This window comes from Oryctolagus cuniculus, chromosome 5 (genome assembly GCF_051225735.1).
Source record: "Oryctolagus cuniculus isolate XC-2025 breed Fujian yellow rabbit chromosome 5, ASM5122573v1, whole genome shotgun sequence".
Classification (NCBI taxonomy): domain Eukaryota; kingdom Metazoa; phylum Chordata; class Mammalia; order Lagomorpha; family Leporidae; genus Oryctolagus; species Oryctolagus cuniculus.
In genome coordinates, this window is record NC_142871.1 from 127,613,490 (window position 1) to 127,629,271 (window position 15,782).

A 15,782-nucleotide genomic window follows, 5' to 3' on the forward strand; every position below is an offset into this window, starting at 1 on the left:
GAGGTCGGGGCAGCAAGATGGCGGCGCGGTCAGCGGTGGTGTCTGTTTGCCGGCGCCTCTGGCAGGTACCAGGCGGGCTGGGGAGGCCGGGCGGGCTGGCGGGGTCAGATGTCACCAAGTCTTGCTGCCATCCGCCCTGCTGCCCGTCAGGAGGCCTCCCCTGTACTTCTCACGCGGGCTATTGTTTGCAAGAAGGTGATGGAAAAGGGTGCTGGTTTTATCTCGTATCCTCTCATGGGATTAAACATAAACTACTGTTAGGACAAAGACAGGAGCAAGAATTGTAGGAGGTCAGAGCTGGAAAGGATATTGAGCATATGTGTATTCCAACACCCGTTCCTTCTTGTTCGCAAGATGACGGGAAGCTTGTGTCGCGAAACCGGGGGCTGAGCTGGTACAGAGATCGCGGATATTTGCCCCGCATCTAAACTGAGATTCCTCCCCCGACATCCAGGGCTTCGAAGATCTAGATGAGGTTCTCTGAAGTCAGGGGCAGGAGTTGGATGCACTCTTGTTCTTTGGAGCGGAAGCAAGAAACCTAAGCAGCGGTTCTCCAGCGCTTTGCGCCCAGAGTCGATCCCTTTACACTTAAGGAGGGGGGACTCCAGAGAGCTTTGGTTTTTGTGGCGTTAGCTACCTATGTCTAGTTTTCCAAAATAAGACAGTATCTCGTTTAAAAGTAACAAGTCTGTTTTAAAAGTAACACGGATAAATTAGTTACGGAGGAACGTAATGAACACTTGCTGAAAATTACCCATATTCTCCAAAACAAAAACAGATTTAGTAAGGAGTGGCAGTAGTTTGCGTTTTTGCAAAAATCTTGTGTGTCTGGCTTAGTGGAAGACAGCTGGGTTCTGGGCTGTGTCCCTGCAGTTGGGCTTTGGTGCAGCCTCCAGAAAGCTTCGCCGGTTCTGCCTGGGGACTGAGAGTGGCACGGTACAGACTGCCGTGTGTTACTAGGAAAAGTGTCTTGATTTGCCGGAGCTCCTGAAAGTGTCCCCTAGACCCTGCCAGGGGTCCTCAGACCACACCCGGAGAACCAGACCGAATTTTAAAAAGAACAAAAGAGAAAAGTGTAAGGGCTTCTTAAGATTGATTTGTGGCTGTAACAACACTTTAGGCTTGACCTTGTGAGAGCTGAGGTTTGCTGGGAACACAGAAACCGGAAGTGCCGTTCCCTTAGACCTGTGCTCCTTTGCACAACTGGATTGTGGGGTCACTAAAATGTAGAGAGGGAACTTTCTTTCCTTTTTTTTTTTTTTTTCTAAAGATTTTATTTATTTGAAAGTCAGAGTTACACAGAGAGAGAAGGAGAGGCAGAGAGAGAGGTCTTCCATCCGCTGGTTCATTCCCTGGATGGCTGCAACGGCCAGAGCTGTGCCAGTCTGAAGCCAGGTGCCAGGAGCTTCTTCCAGGTCTCCCACACAGGTGCAGGGGCCCCAGGACTTGGGCCATCTTCTACTGCTTTCTCAGGCCACAGCAGAGAGCTGGATCAGAAGAGGAGCATCCAGGACTAGAACTAGTGCCCATATGGGATGCTGGCACTGCAGGCAACAGCTTTACCCGCTACGCCACGGAACTGGCACTCCTTTTAATTATTTATTTATTCTGAAAGTTACAGACAGCGAGGGAGAGAGCAATCTTCCATGCACTGGTTCATTCCCCAGTTGGCTGCAATGGCCAGTGCTGGGCCAGGCTGAAGGCGTGAGCCAGGAGCTTCATCAGGGTCTCCCACATGGGGGCCAGGGGCCAGGGGCCAGGGGCCAGGGGCCTGGGCCGTCTTCCTCTGCTTTCCCAGACTATTATCAGGAAGCTGGATCAGAAGTGGAGCAGCTGGAACAGGAACCTGTGCCCATTTGGGATGCCAGCGTCACAGGCGGTGGGTTTACCTGCTGCACCACACATTGGCCCCAAGGAGGGAATTTTCTGTGTGACTGTGTGTGAAGAATGGTGCACACACAACCTGTACTATCTTGTATTGTGCCTGATTTCACTTCTTTTGATTTTCCCCCTTGGCCCTGGGAAAGCTATGGTTTATCTTCATTTTGGGTTAGGAACAAGAAAGGATAATAAAACTAAGAGTAGGCTTTTAAAACATATTTAGGTGCCATCAGTTGTTTTAATTAAACTTCACTTGTGCTGAACTGTTATTTTCATCTTCATTGTATTTTCAATAATCCTTATTGTTATTCTAATTTCTCAGGTTACATTTTTTTTAGCAGAAATCTTAGGGCTTTAGAATTTTTTATTTATTTTTATTTTACTTGGAAGGCAAATTTATTTCCTACATGCCCGCAACAGCCCAGACTAGACCAGGCCAAGCCAGAAGCACAGATCTCAGTTCTCATAGGTGGGGGCCGAAGCTGTGGTGCAGTAGGTTAATGCCCTGGCCTGAAGCACCGGCATCCTATATGGGTGCTGGTTCAAGACCTGGCTGCTCTGCTTCCTATCCAGCTCTCTGCTGTGGCCCGGGAAGGCAGTGGAGGATGGCCCAAGTCCTTGGGCCCTGCACCCGCATGGGAGACCCCAAAGAAGCTCCTGGCTCCTGGCTTTGGATCAGCGCAGCTCCGGCCGCTGCGGCCATCTGGGGAGTGAACCAGCGGATGGAAGACCCCCCCCCCCCCTCTCTGCCTCTGCTCTCTCTGTAACTCTGACTTTCAAATAAATAAATAATTCTTTTTAAAAAAATTCACATAGGAGACAGGGACCCAACTGCTGGAACCGCCATCCGCTGTTTTCCAGGGTGTACGGTAGCAGGAAGTGGGATTGGAAGTCAAGCCAGAACTCAAACACGGGCGCTCTGATGTGGGTATGGAATGCAGGCGTCGCAAGCAGCATTGTAACTGCTGTGCCAAACACTCCCCTCACGTTACACTTTTAAATCTCAGGAAAGCTTAAAAGAAAAACCATGGGCTGCAAACCATTATGTGCAAGCACAGTACTGTTTAAGTTTCCTGAAACTAGAAAGTTTTGTCCCACTAGGGGCAGCCGACAAAAGAGGATTTGGAAATGATGAAGTGTTGCAGTTTGCCGCACAGTAGTTAATGCTGGGAATGAGCTCCAGTGTGCACTGCATAGCTTTTCATTTGTAAGCCAATTGTCCCAGCTACGCCAAAAAATATGTATGCTTGGAAAGAGTGCTTTAGGGGCCGGCGCTCTGGTGTAGCAGATAAAGCCAATGCCTGAAGCACCGGTATCCCATTTGGGTGCCAGTTAGAGTCCCAGCTGTCGCGCTTCCAATCCAGTTCTCAGCTTTGGCCTGGGAAAGCAGTACAAGATGGCCCAAGTGCTTGGGCCTCTGCATCCGAGTAGGAGACCCTGAAGAAGCTCCTGGCTCCTGGCTTCCGATCAGCCGTTTGGGGAGTGAACCAGCAGATGGAAGACCTCTCTCTCTGCCCCTGCTTCTCTGTAACTCTGCTTTAGAATTCTTCCTCCAAATCTTAATAGCTTAGGTTATAAAAATGCTTAATTATTTTTATTGTTTGAAAATATTCAGGCAAAATAAGTATAATATTGAAATACGATTATTCTGTAAAATAATAATGAGAAGGTGAAGTCACATGATTTCTAGTGGAAGCCATGAATAGCTTGGCAGTCAGCCCCATTTCTAACGCATGTTCCCCCTGCTCTTGTTTCCAGGACTTGGGGAGTTTTCCCATAAATGGTTTTAAGGACAGTGCAACCAAAAATGGGGGTTTTCTTCTGTAAGTATACAATTGAATGTGCTGCATTAAGCATGAAAGTGGGTTCCTGTACTTTTTTTTTAACTTAGGTTTCTCCCCCCCCCCCCCAGCAGTACCAATATGAAGTGGGTACAGTTTTCAAATCTACACATCGACGTTCCTAAGGAGTTGACCAAACCTATGGTATGTATTCTCTATTTCTTGAATTTTCCTTATTGTTTTATTTGGGGTTGTTTTCCAAGCATTTTATGAATAAAATAATTTGTTCTGCAGCCGGGCATTTGGCCTAGTAATTAAGATACCGGTTAGAAGGCCCATATCCCATGTTGGAGTGCACAGGTTCAAGTCCTGGCTCTGCTCCTAATTCCAGCTTCCTGCTAATGCACACCCTGTGAGGAGCAGCTGATGGCTAAGTGGTTGGGTCCCTGCCGCCCTCGTGGGAGACCTATAATGAGTCCCCAGCTCCCAGCTTCAGCCTGGCCCAGCCCTGGCTATTGCAGGCATTTAGGGAGTGAGCCAGTGGATGGGAGATCTCTTTCTTCCTCTCTGACTCAAATACATCAGTTTAAAAAAATTTTTTAAGCTTTCGTTCTGGAATACTGGCAAGTGTCTACTGTGCCTATTCTCTGATGTGTCAGGATGATCATGCTGTTTTTCAGGGTATCAAGGTAAGTTCTAGATGAACAAGTTATTTATCCCAAATAACTGTGCTAATGACCAGTCTGCTTTCAGTCCAGTTTAAAGAGTTGTAATAATTAATGACGCAGAATACTTGATGTTATGTTATTGGAAAACAGTTTTCTTGTAGCCTTCAAGTCTTTGATTTTACTGTAAGTACTGAGCCCAGGCCTGGGCCGTGCGTCATAGTTCACAGGAAGAAGGAGCATTAGCACAAGTAACAGAAATGCAGACATAGCTGTGTAACCTTGTCAGAGCCAATGTTCCATCAGCCCAAAGTTTTTGTGTTATTTTTAATGCCTAAGAGTCCTTACAAATTCCAGGTATTTCCATTTATACTCCTAAAAAATAACCCCTTTAACAGTTTGTTCTGGGTCCTTGTAGACAGTTGCCTTTGTATACTTATATCGTCTGCACACTAAATGGAGTTGTGTTACACATAGTGTCCCACCGTTTGTCTCTTTCACTTAATAGAGCCTGGATATGTTTCCACAGCAATGCATGGAAACCTTGGTCTCCAGCTTGGAAGCCTGCAGGGCCCAGGCCTTGAGGGCAGCAGGATGGGCAAGCGGCACACTGCAAAGCAAGCCAACTGCTGCCTACCCTGGCCACTGTTGCCGTGAGGGAAATCAGACCTAGTGATGCCCGTTGTCTAAATCTTCCAAGTTGAATTGAAGTTTTATGCGACATCTTCTGATCTTTAATATTTTCAACCAATTCATAATATCTTTAAGACCACATGAGAACTCAGTCAGAACACATCTTAGGGCTATATTCCTCCTCCTCCATCCCCCAGCGTATGCTATTGGATGTCAGTATATTTTGTTCTTCCAGCAACCCTGCTTGAATTAATTAGCAGTGGATGTCTAGCTTCCTGGTTAGTAGGTAGATTTCCTTCCAGGGATGAAGTAATACGACACTGAATCATTGGATTAGTAGTATCATATACTGGTCTAATGGGTGAATGAAATGAAGATAATTCACCTCTTGGAAGAAAGTCAGAAATATGAAACCCATTATTTCTAAGGTCTTTAGGTATTAGGGAGGAAGAGGTAGAAATTATAAGTACAGTCAGTGTCAAATGTTTTAATTAGGAATGAGTAATGTGTATATCAGGGCAAACAAAATGTGCAGGAATAAAACCTAATAAAAAAGACTATGACTAGAAAGAGCTTGCCTCTGTAGAACAGTATTTTACAATACTTGAATCTTACTTTATCCCCTGCCGAAATGGTACGCGCTGTCTAGCATAGGGATTCTGGTGTCTGAGGAAGCGGAAGTGCGTGATCGTGTGGCTTGCCCGTGGTCCTTCAGCTGTGAGTGGCAGAGCTTAGCTCTCAGCCCCGGGCTTCTGACTGAATCCCCTGTGCTAACAGGCCCTGCGGTTCTCTCTCCTCGTGAGTCTGGGACTCCATGGCTGAGGTTGGAATGCTCCATTAGGACTTTGTTACTGTGAAAGTCCTTTGGCTTCACGCTCTGTTCTAACTGATTGTGAGGGCTGTGGTGCCAGTGCCCGGGTCCTGAAGCTAACAGTGGAAAGTGTTACTCAGCGTTTTCACCCCCATTCATTAGTAAACTCTAAAATTGCTCAGTTGAGGGTGATATGTTAAATTTGCTCATTATAACTGTTAGAGGAGCCACAACTAAAACTTTTCTTTGGGATTTTAGATAACCGTTTCTGATGAACCAGACACACTGTATAAGCGACTGTCCATTTTAGTAAAAGGCCACGATAAGGCCGTATTGGACAGCTATGAGTATTTCGCTGTGCTTGCTGCTAAAGAACTCGGGATCACTATTAAAGTGTAAGTATGACCTTTGGTAACCTGGCCTGCTGGTGCTCGCGATGGGTAGAGTGTAGCTTTGTGGTGCATTGTCCGGAGCAGGATCATCCCTTCCTGTTCAGTTTTTAAATACCACTATGAGTAAACAAGGAAATTGAAAGAAGTCCTCTCCCTCGAAATGCTGTTGACTTAAGGAGAGGCAAGGTATCCATCCGCCTGCCTGGGGTCTCACTAGGGCACACAGTCCCTTCAGCCTCTGGGTGCGGTCATCTTTGGCCAGTAGGATGTTACCTCCCATCTGTCCTCACACCAACCCTCCCCCAGTGACTTCATGTGTGAACAAGGTGAGCTCCATGTGGTCTTGGAGTCTCCCCAGGGTCAGGTAGAATTGCCTCTTTTGTCTCTTTTTTTTTTTTTTTTAAAGATTTATTTTATTTATTTGAAAGACAGAGTTATAAGGAGGAGTAGAGACAGAGAGAGAGGTCTTCCATCCGCTGGTTCACTCCCCAGATGGCCGCAACGGCCGGAGCTGAGCTGATCCAAAGCCAGGAGCCAGGAGCCTCCTCCAGGTGTCCCACGCAGGTGCAGGTGCCCAAGGACCTGGGCCATCCTCCACTGCTCTCCTAGGCCACAACAGAGAGCTGGATTGGAAGAGGAGCAGCTGGGACTAGAACCGGCGCCAACATGGGATGCCGGTGCTTCAGGCTAGGGCTTCAACCCTATGCTGTTGCTCATCACATGAGGGACTCAAGGGTTGGAGAAACAGCAGGGGTGTGTGTGTGTGTGTGTGTGCGCGTGCGTGTGCGTGCACACTCGTGTGCCAGTGTTGTGTTCGTTTTTGGGTCTGTGGGAGAACATTCCTGCTGCTGTCTGCTGTGTTGATGTTGGCCTGGGCTTCGTGACAGCAGTGTCACAGATGACAGTCTTGACAAACAGAAGTCTGTAAGTGGCAGTTGTCGCCTGTAACTGAGTGGGAGCCTGACCTGCAGAGTGGTGGACTCAGGCTTTGGTAGCAGTGACTCAGCTTTTCCCATCAGTTAACTTAAGTATATTATTTTGCCCATTAATTTCAGACACGAGCCTCCAAGGAAGATAGAGCGATTCACGCTTCTCAAATCCGTGCACATTTTCAAGAAGCACAGGGTTCAGTATGAAATGAGGACTCTCTACAGGTGTTTGGAGGTGAGTTTACCTCTGACATTCAGGTATTTTCAGAATACCCAGAACTTGGCACTAGCCTGTCAGCTTCCCTAGACGATGACCGGTTGACTTTCTGTTAGTCCGTGCAGGTCACTGTAGAGAAGATACACGTCCTGTTGTGTTTACAGGAAAATCAAGCTCAAGTGAAGCCATCCTGTCGAGTAGTACATAGTTTATTAAACTCCAGAATGAAGATTATGCTGATAGATTTTTTTATACAGTAAGATAACATTGGGGCCGGCGCCGCGGCTCACTAGGCTAATCCTCCCCCTTGCGGCGCCTGCACACCGGGTTCTAGTCCCGGTCGGGGAGCTGGATTCTGTCCCAGTTGCCCCTCTTCCAGGCCAGCTCTCTGCTGTGGCCCGGGAGTGCAGTGGAGGATGGCTCAAGTGCTTGGGCCCCATGGGAGACCAGGAGAAGTACCTGGCTCCTGCTGGTCACAGCGTGCCGGCCGCGGTGGCCACTGGAGGGTGAACCAATGGCAAAAGGAAGACCTTTCTCTCTGTCTCTCTCTCTCACTGTCCACTCTGCCTGTCAAAAAAAAAAAAAAAAAAAAAAGATAACATTGGAATAATTTTGCTCATACTTCAAACCTTTAAGTTCTGCTGTTTTCCCAAGTTGACGGGCTTTCCCACGTCTGTGGTTCACAGCACTGGGCTTTGGGTTCATCTGTTACTCATCCACACATCCATGAGAGCCAGCACGCGCGTATGGTTGAGAGAGCGTGAGTTCTGGAGTCAGGTTGCCAGTGCTGAAGTCCAGGTCCTCACTCGTAACTGGCTGCATGGCCTCTGCATTAATTCCTTCGTTTGTAGAATGGGAATGATGGTCCCCATCCCACAAGTTGAGGATTAAGTTAGATACTTACGTGATGTACTTAGACTGCTTCCCTCATATGGTAAATGACTGGTAGATGTTATTAGAACCACCACTGTGTGTCTTTTATGTCAGAAGCACTTTTCCTAGGCATTAAGGGGCCAAATATGATTCAGACATAGTCCCTACTCTAAAATGAAAAAGAAATCCAAAATTCTATCTACTGTGTCAGATAGAAATATCTTGCCCTGAGGCACGCAGAAAACCATGCACTAACTCTGCCTGTGCTCTGGCCGTGCGCTTCCTTTCAGCTGATGGCTTTGTGAAGCCCTTTCAAGTCCATGGCTTTGATTCCGCAGAGCCCAGGCTTCGCAGCACTGCACTTGGGAGGAGCGGACGTTGGGACCGTGCCCCCGATCCCGTTCCGCCAGAGCGGAAGTGTGGTTCAGTCTATCCTGTCTGTAACTGGCGTTCAGTGTAAGATTTCTTAGGGGAGAACAGTCTGCACCCCTCTCTGCCTGTGGTTTGGCATAGCATGAACCGTTTTCACACTCGATGTTCCAGTTGGAGCGTCTGACTGGAAGCACAGCGGATGTCTACTTGGAGTATATTCAGCGAAACTTGCCTGAAGGGGTTGCCATGGAAGTAACAAAGGTAGGACTTGAATTTCTGCCTCTTTGGGGCACATCTGTCTTGTTGTTTTGATGCGTGGCAGCCTGGTCTTGGCCCACTGAGTGGAAGGGTGCACACGTGCTAGCTGGGAGGCAGAATGGCCAGGGACTGGCTCCCACCCCACCCCTGGGCCACAGAATCCTGCGTGCAGCCCAGGCCTCCCCCGAGCCGCTCTGAAGTCTCCTCGCTAATGGAGTTGTCAAAACTTGGGGAGCATGTGCAGTGATGACCCCTTGGTCTCTGGGGAGCAGATGGATCTGGAAGTGCTTTATATACATTCAGACCTCCTTCCTCTATTTCCGAGCCCTATGAAAAAGGCAGCAGGGGTGGGGGTAGCGGAATAAAAGGAGAAGACGTGGGGAGAATTTGACAGTAAATCCAGTTTGTAGCCAAGGAGTACACTGAAGTTCGTTTGTGTGGCAGTTTCGTCTCGTTTCTTTTCTTAGACACACTTAGAACGGCTACCAGAACACATCAAGGAGCCCATCTGGGAAACAGTACCGGAGGAGAAAGGAGAAAGCAAGTCATGAAGCCTGGGCCCCTGAGAGGGGTGGACCCGACGTGTGTGCACAGCGAGCGCTTCCTGCTGGCGGACGCTGAGTCTGCTCTGTGCTCAGGCCTGCTGCGTGGGAGTGCGGCTGGCACCCCGAGGACAGACTTGGTTGGGGCAGGACCGCCTGGGCTGTCCTTCACACTTACGTGTGTTTGTTTCAGCTCTGACCTTAACAAACATGAACAAACCACTTTGACTATAAACTGTGTTTCTGACTGCGCTGCTCTTCAGTTATGAGTTTATGCCAGTTTCGGTTTCTTTGTCTGCAAATGAGTGTTTGGAATATTCTTCACACATCTTTGTTCCTTTGAAGTGCCTGGAAGGACATTTTGATTAATTTCATATAGATCAGGTACGGTTTCTGGTAGATCGCCTCTTGGCCTTTTGGCTAAGGTCAAGTGCAGATTTTGGGGTATGCCTTGTGCAGGCTGGCATTCGCTAATTTAGGATAGTAAACAAACGTTACCTTCGTTAAGCATCACATTTTTAAAAGTGAATATACTTTGCAGTAGATGAAATGCATTTGTGACATACCCTGACCTTTTATTTTTTAAGATTTATTTATTTAAAGAGCAACAGAGAGAGAAAAAGAGGTCTTCTATGTGCTGGTTCGCTCCCCAAATGACTGCAATAGCCAGAGCTTAGCCAGGAGGCAGGAACTTCATCTGAGACTCCCACAGAAGTGGCAGGGCCCTAAGCACTTGAGCCATCTTTCACTGCTTTCCCAGGTGCATTAGCAGGGAGCTGGATTGGAAGCAGAGCAGCCAGGACTTAAACCAGCACTCTGATATGGGTTGCCAGTGCCACAAGTGGCAATTAACCTACTGTAGCACATGAGACCCCACACTGACCTCTTGTTGTCCAAACCCTTATAGAGCTGTTTACAGGGACATTATCATGGAATTTATGCTTTCAAGAAATGAGTACCTGTATCATTTCATTCATCCTGTGATTCATACATTCATCAAGCTTTCATTTGATAAACTTTACATCCCAAACAAAAATTAAATAGAAATAGTAGTGTTTAGCCCCACTAGATGTCACTGCTTCCACTTGATGTCACTGTGTGCAGGGTGGTTCCATAGGCTCAGAGTGGCGAGGGTGGCAAACTGAGAGCTGACTCCATCCCACGCTGCGTGACCTTGGCCAGGTTCCTTATGCTCCCAGGCCCCAGTTTCCCGTGTCAAGCACTTGCTGTTGGTTTCTGGGCCTGTTCCTGGCTCAGAACTGCCCCAGGGCCACTGGAGAGAAAACCAGGCAGTCTGGCTGTGCCAGTGTCTGGAAGGAGGGGAGCATGTGTCAAATTCCAAGGGCCAGTGTGGCATTGCAAAGACAGCACCCTGAGGAAGCAGGCGCAAGTCCTGGGGAGGTGTTAACAGATCTGCTCCCTTCTTCATGTTAGAATCGCTAGGATCTCTGTGGCTGTGGCAGTGTGGGGGCCACGTGGTCCAAATCCAATTTGGCAATGTGGAGGGGACCAAGAGGTCCAGTCCCAACAAGGTGATGTTCTGAGAAGGGGGGAAGTCCTACCTGGGCCTCTTACCTTCCTAGGGGCTCTCCCACTGGGTGGCAGGAAGAGGATACTGGTCCCTGTGATGGGAAGAGGGCTAGGGAGGCAGGAGCACTGAGATGGCTCAGAGAGCTGGGGAGGGGAGGGTCAGGCCGCACCGGGGTGCTGAGTGGCCTCTGAGGGCCGCAGGTGAGAGCTTGGCCTGGGAGCAGAAGACCTGAAATGTCCCCTTCCCCAGGTGGAAGCCGCCTGTCCGGGAGCTACTGTGTCAGCTTTCCTGCCTCAGGAGGAAGACTCCAGGGCTGTGGTGTTTTGTTTTTTGTTTGTGTGTTGTTTTTTTTTTTTTTTTTTTTTTTTTTTTTTTTTTTTTTTTTTTTTTACTTTGATGGTATAGTGAGGTTTTTGTTCTTGCTTAGAATTGCCACTTTGCAAAGCCTCGTGTGTGAATTAATATGGACAGAGTGATGAGCACAGGGCAGGCACACAACACAAGGCAGTTCAGAGGCCAGCTTTACAGCACCACAGGTTAGATTGCCACTTGGAAAATGCCAGCTTCCCGTATTGGGTGCTGCTTCCAGGCCTGGCTGTTCTGCTTCCCATCCAGCTTCCTGCTCATGTAACTGAGAAGGGGAAGATGGCCCAAATACCCCTGCCACCCATGAGGGAGACCAGGATGGAGCTCCTGGCTCGTGGCCCAGACCTGCTGGCTGTTGGAGCCATTTGAGGTACACACCAGTGAATAGAAGGTTCTCTCACTCTGCCTTCCAAATAAATAATTTTTTAATGAAACAAATGATGATGTTTTAAAATTGTACACAGCACAGATAGCTGGTTTTCCATGTGAAGTGTCTCGCTGATGCAAAGGGCTCTTCCTTTTGCTAAATACTGCTGGTTTTGTGCGGCAGTGTGTGCTCGCCCGTGATTTAACAGCAGTCAACGTCGTGACGAAGGCCAGACTACAGCAGCTGGCCCAGCAGCCCCCGGGAGTGTTCCGCTCCTTACAACAGAGTGGGGTCTGGGTCTTCTGTGGCTGCCGTCAGCCCTGGGGAAGTTATATCTTCTTGATGCGCTCTTCAGTCTGCCTGTTCTCTCTTCCTGATCTGTGGCCGAGCTTCCCTGTTAGCAATGTCTGCTGTTTATGGAGTGGACGTGCCCCCAAATCCTGGGTCATTAACACAGAGTGGCAGCCTGGAGCCCCCGGCCCTCTTCAGCCTGGTGGTTGACTGTGTCATTCACTGCTGCCTAAAGCATTCTTATCCCGGGTATATACCTCGGGATTGAGAACTAGACAGTAGGGGCTGGCACAACAGGTTAAGCCATGGCCTGCAGCACCTGCATCCCATATGGGAACAGGTTCAAGTCCTGGCTGTTCCACTTCCAATCCAGCACCCTGCTTGCTAGTGTGCCTGGGAAAGCAGAGGAAGGTGGCCCAAGTCCTTGGGTCCCTGTACCCAAGTGGGAGACCTGGAAGAAGCTCCTGGATCCTGGCTTCAATTTGGCCCAGCCCCAGCCGTTGTGGCCATTTGGGGAGTGAACCAGTGAATAGAAGATTGTTACTTCTCTCTCTCGCTCTCCCCCACTTCTCCCCTCCCCTTCTCTTTATGTAACTCAGCCTTTGAAATAAATAAATAACTCTTTTTAAAAACTAGACAGTAAAACAATGGTGTGTGTGTGTGGCAAAGCAACAGTTTGTGACAGCTTTTTAGTTTTTTGGTTCTTTAAAACAAATGTAGACCCACATCTAAGTGTTTTGGGGCTTTGTTGCAGACAACATAAATCACTGTAGTATCAGGATGGCGTATGTGAGCTGTGAGCTTCAGGGATGTGTGCGTCCACTGTCAGCTGTTTTCAGACTAAATTAACCAATAGCACTTCAAGTTACTTATTAAAATCATGTTTTAAGATGAATATGCAAATAAACCACCACTTGACAAAAACTAGCAACATTTCTTTGACAAAAAACATTTGGCAGGGCCATGCTAAAGCCTCCTCCTGCAGTGCCAGCATCCCACATGGGCGCTGGTTCAAGTCCTGGCTGCTCCACTTCCGATCCATCTCTCTGCTGTGGCCTGGGAAAGCAGCAAAAGATGGCCCAAGTCCTTGGGCCCCTGCACCCGCATGGGAGACCCAGAAGAAACTCCTGGATCCTGGCTTCAGATTGGCACAGCTCTGGCCATTGTGGCCATCTCGGGAGTGAACCAGCAGGGGGAAGACCTCTCTCCCTTCCTCCCTCCCTCTCTCTCTCTCTCTGCCTCTCTCTAACTGTAACTGTTGCTTTCAAATAAAATAAATAAATCTTAAAAAAAAATTGGCATGTTCAAAGCCTACTTTTTTTTTTTTTCTGTAGATTCAGCCAGCTCCCATCCACTGGTTCACTCCCCAGATGCCCACAATGGCAACACCAAGAGCTGAAAACCCAATCCAGGCCTCCCGGTGGGTGGCAGAGATCCAGTTATGGTAGCCATCACCATGGCCCCCCAAGGTCTGCATTGGAGGAAGCTGGAATCAGGAGCCGGAGCCAGGAATTGAACTCCAGTGTTAACCTCTAGGCCACACACCCATTCCTGAAGCCTACTTAATATAAAGTCATTTCTTATTCTGATACGGCTTTTGGTTTGTTTGCTTGCTTAAAATTAGGTCTCTGAGTCAAAGTGTTTGCTAAACATTGGAATGAATGCGCAGGTCTCACTTTTTTGTCCATGGTGGGGATGGGAGATAGTGAGAGAAAAGTGAATCTAATGGAGAATAAACCAGAAGGCAGATCGAAAGTTCTTACTCTGCTCTGAAGCATATTCACGTTAAGTAAAATCATGGTCTGTTTGTTACTGGGTAACCTCACAGTTCTCTGTTCAGACAGATTAAACTGGGTCAGAGCCAAGATCCAGCCCTTTGGAAGAGAAGGACATACATTCCTTCAGCTCTCTGAACATGGCCCAGTAAAACAAACTGCTTCTATACATCAGCAACTGTGTTCTCTCCTGCATTAAAATAGTTCTACTCCAACATTGTGAGTAGCAGAGGAGAGAAAACACGGACTTTGGATTCAAACAGACGAGAATCAGATAAGAGCCACTACCAACTGCCATAAACTTGGGCAAGGTGTTTAACCCCGTCAGAACCTCAGTTTACTCGCTAGTAAAATGTAGGCAGTAACGTATACTTAACTGCGGCTGGCGTTGTGGCCGGACAGGTTGAACCGCCTGCAGTGTGGGCACCAGTTCGTGTAGCAGCTGCTCCACTTCCAGCTCCCTACTAGTGCACCTGGGAAAGCAGCAGATGACCCAAGTGCTTGGGCCCCTGGACCCACATGAGAGACCTGGATGAAGCTCCTGGCCTGGCCAGGACTGTTACTGCCACCTGTGTGGTGCAGCAGCAGATGGAAGATCTCATTCTGTTTCTCTCCCACTCTGTTACTCTGCTTTTGAGATTAAGTAAGTATTTTTAAAAAATTCCCTACTTAGCTAACACTGGAGTATTGTATAACTAATGAGGCGCCTGCACAAGCTGGGCAGATTGTAGACGTTCTGTCAAGTCGATTAAGTCCAGTTTGACAGAGCTTTAGATGCTTGTGTGCGGAACTGTTTGAAACTGGTCGGAAAGGTCCTCAGGTTATCTGCAAGGAGTTCCTAATACTTAGCTTGGAATATGACTTAAAGGTTCATTGAGATGGCAAAATGTAACCTGCTCATTACAGCAGCCGCCACACTCACACGTACGCTGAACTTTTCACATACATGGTCATTTACAGATTCCATCTCATTCTGTTAACAGCCCAATAACGTAGTTACTATTATTATCCCCATTTTTAAGAAAAATAGATTAGCCTTTTAATTACATCTTTCTTAAAAAGCTGTTAGGTTTCCATTTCTTCAGGAGATATTGTCACCAGGGTGTTGTTCAATTTCACAGGTTAAGTCTTCTTCACTACTATTAAGAACTTCATACATATTAGAGAGATTGCCATTTACTGCTTTTTCATCTTTCCAAAGACGACACGGGCAAACTTGCAGAGTAAAGCTGACATCTTTAAAGGCGTGCAGCAGGAAGGTCCCCACAGGGACTGTAAAGCCACGCAGTGCCAGTGCCATCATCCACAGGCATCTTTCCAGTCCTTATAAAGAAAAGCTGAACACGTGAAGACGAAGGTTGTGAAGAATACGTCACATCCTGGAGTCACGAGGCAGTGCTGGCTGTGCCCAGGGCCCTGTTCAGGTCATGAGTGTGTGCTCACACAGGCGACCAGGCTCAGCGCGGGCTGGAAAGCGCGGGCCTTCCTGCAAGCAGCTCCTCGCTAGCCGTGCCCAGGCCCGTCACCCCGACACTGGAAATGCGCCAGCGATGGAACAGATTGCTGTGGACGCCAGAATGTTTGTCCATGGCAAAGGCCTGCCACCAAGATGAAGGTCAAGGACACTGACCACAGGTGTTGCCAAGACCACAAAACCTGGAGCACCTGGTTTGTGAGACACTTCACATGAGGTCTCAGCCTCCTCTCCTGCTGGAGCATGAATGGCCATAGCTAGGTCGCAGAATGCTTCGGGAGCATCCAATGTTCCCATGAGGATGAAGTCTCTCTAGAAAGTATGAAGAAAGAATGGCAGGAGGAGGCCGGGAGCTCCTAGCGGAGGCCCTACCGTGGCTGGTGCAAATGCATGAGCCCAAAGATGGCCACCTCCTCAGCTCCCATGGACAGCGGTCCCGCCCACCGCAGCCTTCTGTAAGATGTGCGTGGCCACCTTGACCTGCTCTCCTGGGGCCTTTTCTTGCAAGTCGCAGAAGTCTTCCCCCCACCCCCCCAAAATGAAACTCCCTCCAACGAAAATACTGGAACTTGTAGCCAATCCCAGACCAGTAGAAAAGTCATATTTTCCACACCCTTAACTCAT

General features: G+C 48.3%; 1 protein-coding gene and 1 pseudogene across 4 annotated transcripts; one reads left to right on the forward strand and one right to left on the reverse strand.

Annotated features, from left to right (window-relative positions):
- On the forward strand, positions 1-12,554 carry MRPS10 (mitochondrial ribosomal protein S10). Of its 4 annotated transcripts, none has more exons than XR_016234609.1 (7): positions 1-65; positions 3,640-3,704; positions 3,794-3,866; positions 6,030-6,166; positions 7,219-7,327; positions 8,473-8,815; positions 9,280-12,554. XR_016234609.1 is itself a non-coding variant. In XM_008262916.5 (7 exons), the coding sequence occupies exons 1-7, from the start codon at positions 18-20 to the stop codon at positions 9,361-9,363; spliced, it is 606 nt and encodes a 201-aa protein (XP_008261138.1). In that variant the 5' UTR covers positions 1-17; the 3' UTR covers positions 9,364-12,554. The 4 variants fall into 4 exon arrangements, 2 of the variants coding, with proteins under 2 accessions (XP_008261138.1, XP_002714448.1); XR_016234610.1 differs by having other exon boundaries at positions 3,797-3,866; XM_008262916.5 differs by having other exon boundaries at positions 8,726-8,815.
- Positions 12,555-14,616: 2,062 nt separating this feature from the next.
- On the reverse strand, positions 14,617-15,782 carry LOC100351258 (magnesium transporter NIPA2 pseudogene; annotated as a pseudogene).